We start from the raw sequence: 2,083 nt of genomic DNA on the forward strand, positions 1-2,083 counted from the left end.
AAAAAAAAAAAAAAAAAAAAAAAAAAAGAGCCTGGTCTGAGGAATGTAATCAAAATATTAAGAATTCAAAGGAGACATGGGAACTCCCATCTGGTTTATACCCACAGCCTACTGGGAAACACTGAAACATACAAACACACAAAAACAGGAACATAAATATACAAGTGGATCCTAATATATACATTTATAAGGCATGTTCACAAGGAAAAACAAATATGACAATTCATTAGGTATAGTTTACCACTTGTTGAAATGATATGTGACCTTGATCAGAGGTAACAATGGATACGTCCTGACACCATCTCCCCAGTATAGAAATATAAAGCATGCTTTCATTAATAATAGGCTCAATTAATGGGACGGTTGGCAATAAAGATTCTGGGGATATTTTGAGCTTGGCGCCCACAGGTTCTTGGGAAGATTGTATACTTTAATAAATATACGATTTATGTAAATCCCTATACATACTATCAGAACAAATACATGTTCAAGATCTAATTGATAACAGCAAAAGTGCATGATTTTAACAGCCCAGCAGAACTCATTAGGTACCCTAGGGTTGAGGATTTCTGCTTACGAATAAGGCTTGTATTTATTAAGTCTTTATTTTCTTTAAACCACTCCTTTTAGGATTCTATTTTGTATAACCTAATAATTAACTTCAAGAGACTAATCCATACCAAGGCACTGTATGTGTGTGCCACCCAAGAAAGAAATCAAGCTTCTCCGTCAACCTTCTAACTTACCTTCCTTCCATAAAGACACTGATAGAAGATCACACCCACCGACCACACATCAACTTTATTTGAGATCTTTGGTGGTTCTTTCCCAACCACAAAACACTCTGGTGGTAAATACCTGGGACAAAGAAGAAATAAAAATTCTTAGAATAATGATTATGTAAGTTTAAGACATGTACAAAAAGACAAAATAAAATATCTTGTTGAAAACAGAAATATCTTTTTTTTTTTTTTTTTTGAGACAGGGTCTTGCTCCGTCACCCAGGCTGAGTACAGTGGCGTGATCATGGCTCACTAAAGGCTCAACCTCCCGAGCTCAGGTGGTTCCCCCACCTCAGCCTCCCAAGTAGCTGGGATTAAAGGCAGGCACCACCATGCCCAGGTAGTTTAAAAAAAAAAAAATTGTACAGGTGGGGTCTCACTGTGTTGCCCAGGCCGGTCTCAAACTCTGGGACTCAAGTGATCCTCCCACCTCAACCTCCTAAAGTGCTGGGATTACAGGCGTGAGCCACCATGCCCGGCCAATATGTGAATTTTAATAGTCAACTTAGACCTACATGGAGAGTCAATGAAAAGACACTCTAGGCGAGGTGTAGTGGCTCATACTCATAATCCCAGCACTTTGGGAGGACAAGTCCGGCAGATTGTTTGAGCTCAAGAATTTGAGACCAGCCTGGGCAACACGGCAAAACCCCATCTCTACTAAAAATACAAAAATTAGCTGGGCCTGGTAGCACACCCCTGTAGTACTTGGGAAGCTGAGGTGGGAGGATCACTTGAGCCTGGTGGAGGCTGACTGCAGTGAGCCGAGATCATGCCACTGCACCCCAGCGACAGAGTGAGACCTCATCTCAAAGAAAGAAAAGACACTCTAACTTAGGGAGGCAGTAATGTCCCTACAGAGCATCAAAATACAGTTCTCAATTTCCTAAGAGTGGTAAATATTCTCACTAGTCCCACTTCACTCACTCTAAGCCTCCTTTCCCAGGGTCGTGCCTAATGTAAGTGTCATTTGACAAGTTTTAAAAAGCGGGTGGGGAGACACAAAAGAAGCGCATTCCCTTTTAGGATAGCTTCATCAACAAATATTAAATGTAACTAGAAATGGCATGGGTTTCATGTTGCCAAAAGGAGATGTCTCTGAAATAAGTAAATGTTTTAAAAGTCCAAATGAGGCCGGGCGCGGTGGCTCAAGCCTGTAATCCCAGCACTTTGGGAGGCCGAGACGGGCGGATCACGAGGTCAGGAGATCGAGACCATTCTGGCTAACACGGTGAAACCCCGTCTCTACTAAAAAATACAAAAAACTAGCCGGGCGTGGTGACGGGCGCCTGTAGTCCCAG

At 41.8% G+C, this 2,083-nt stretch overlaps 1 protein-coding gene across 1 annotated transcript in view; it reads right to left on the bottom strand.

Moving 5' to 3' along the window:
* TLK2 (tousled-like kinase 2) overlaps positions 1-2,083 on the bottom strand; it is a 152,083-nt gene that overhangs the window by 9,135 nt on the left and 140,865 nt on the right. The window contains exon 20 of the mRNA XM_011966130.1: positions 747-858. Coding sequence (XP_011821520.1) covers positions 747-858 — 112 coding nt within the window. The remainder of the gene's footprint in view (positions 1-746; positions 859-2,083) is intronic.

Source organism: Mandrillus leucophaeus, unplaced genomic scaffold (assembly GCF_000951045.1).
Source record: "Mandrillus leucophaeus isolate KB7577 unplaced genomic scaffold, Mleu.le_1.0 Scaffold747, whole genome shotgun sequence".
NCBI lineage: Eukaryota > Metazoa > Chordata > Mammalia > Primates > Cercopithecidae > Mandrillus > Mandrillus leucophaeus.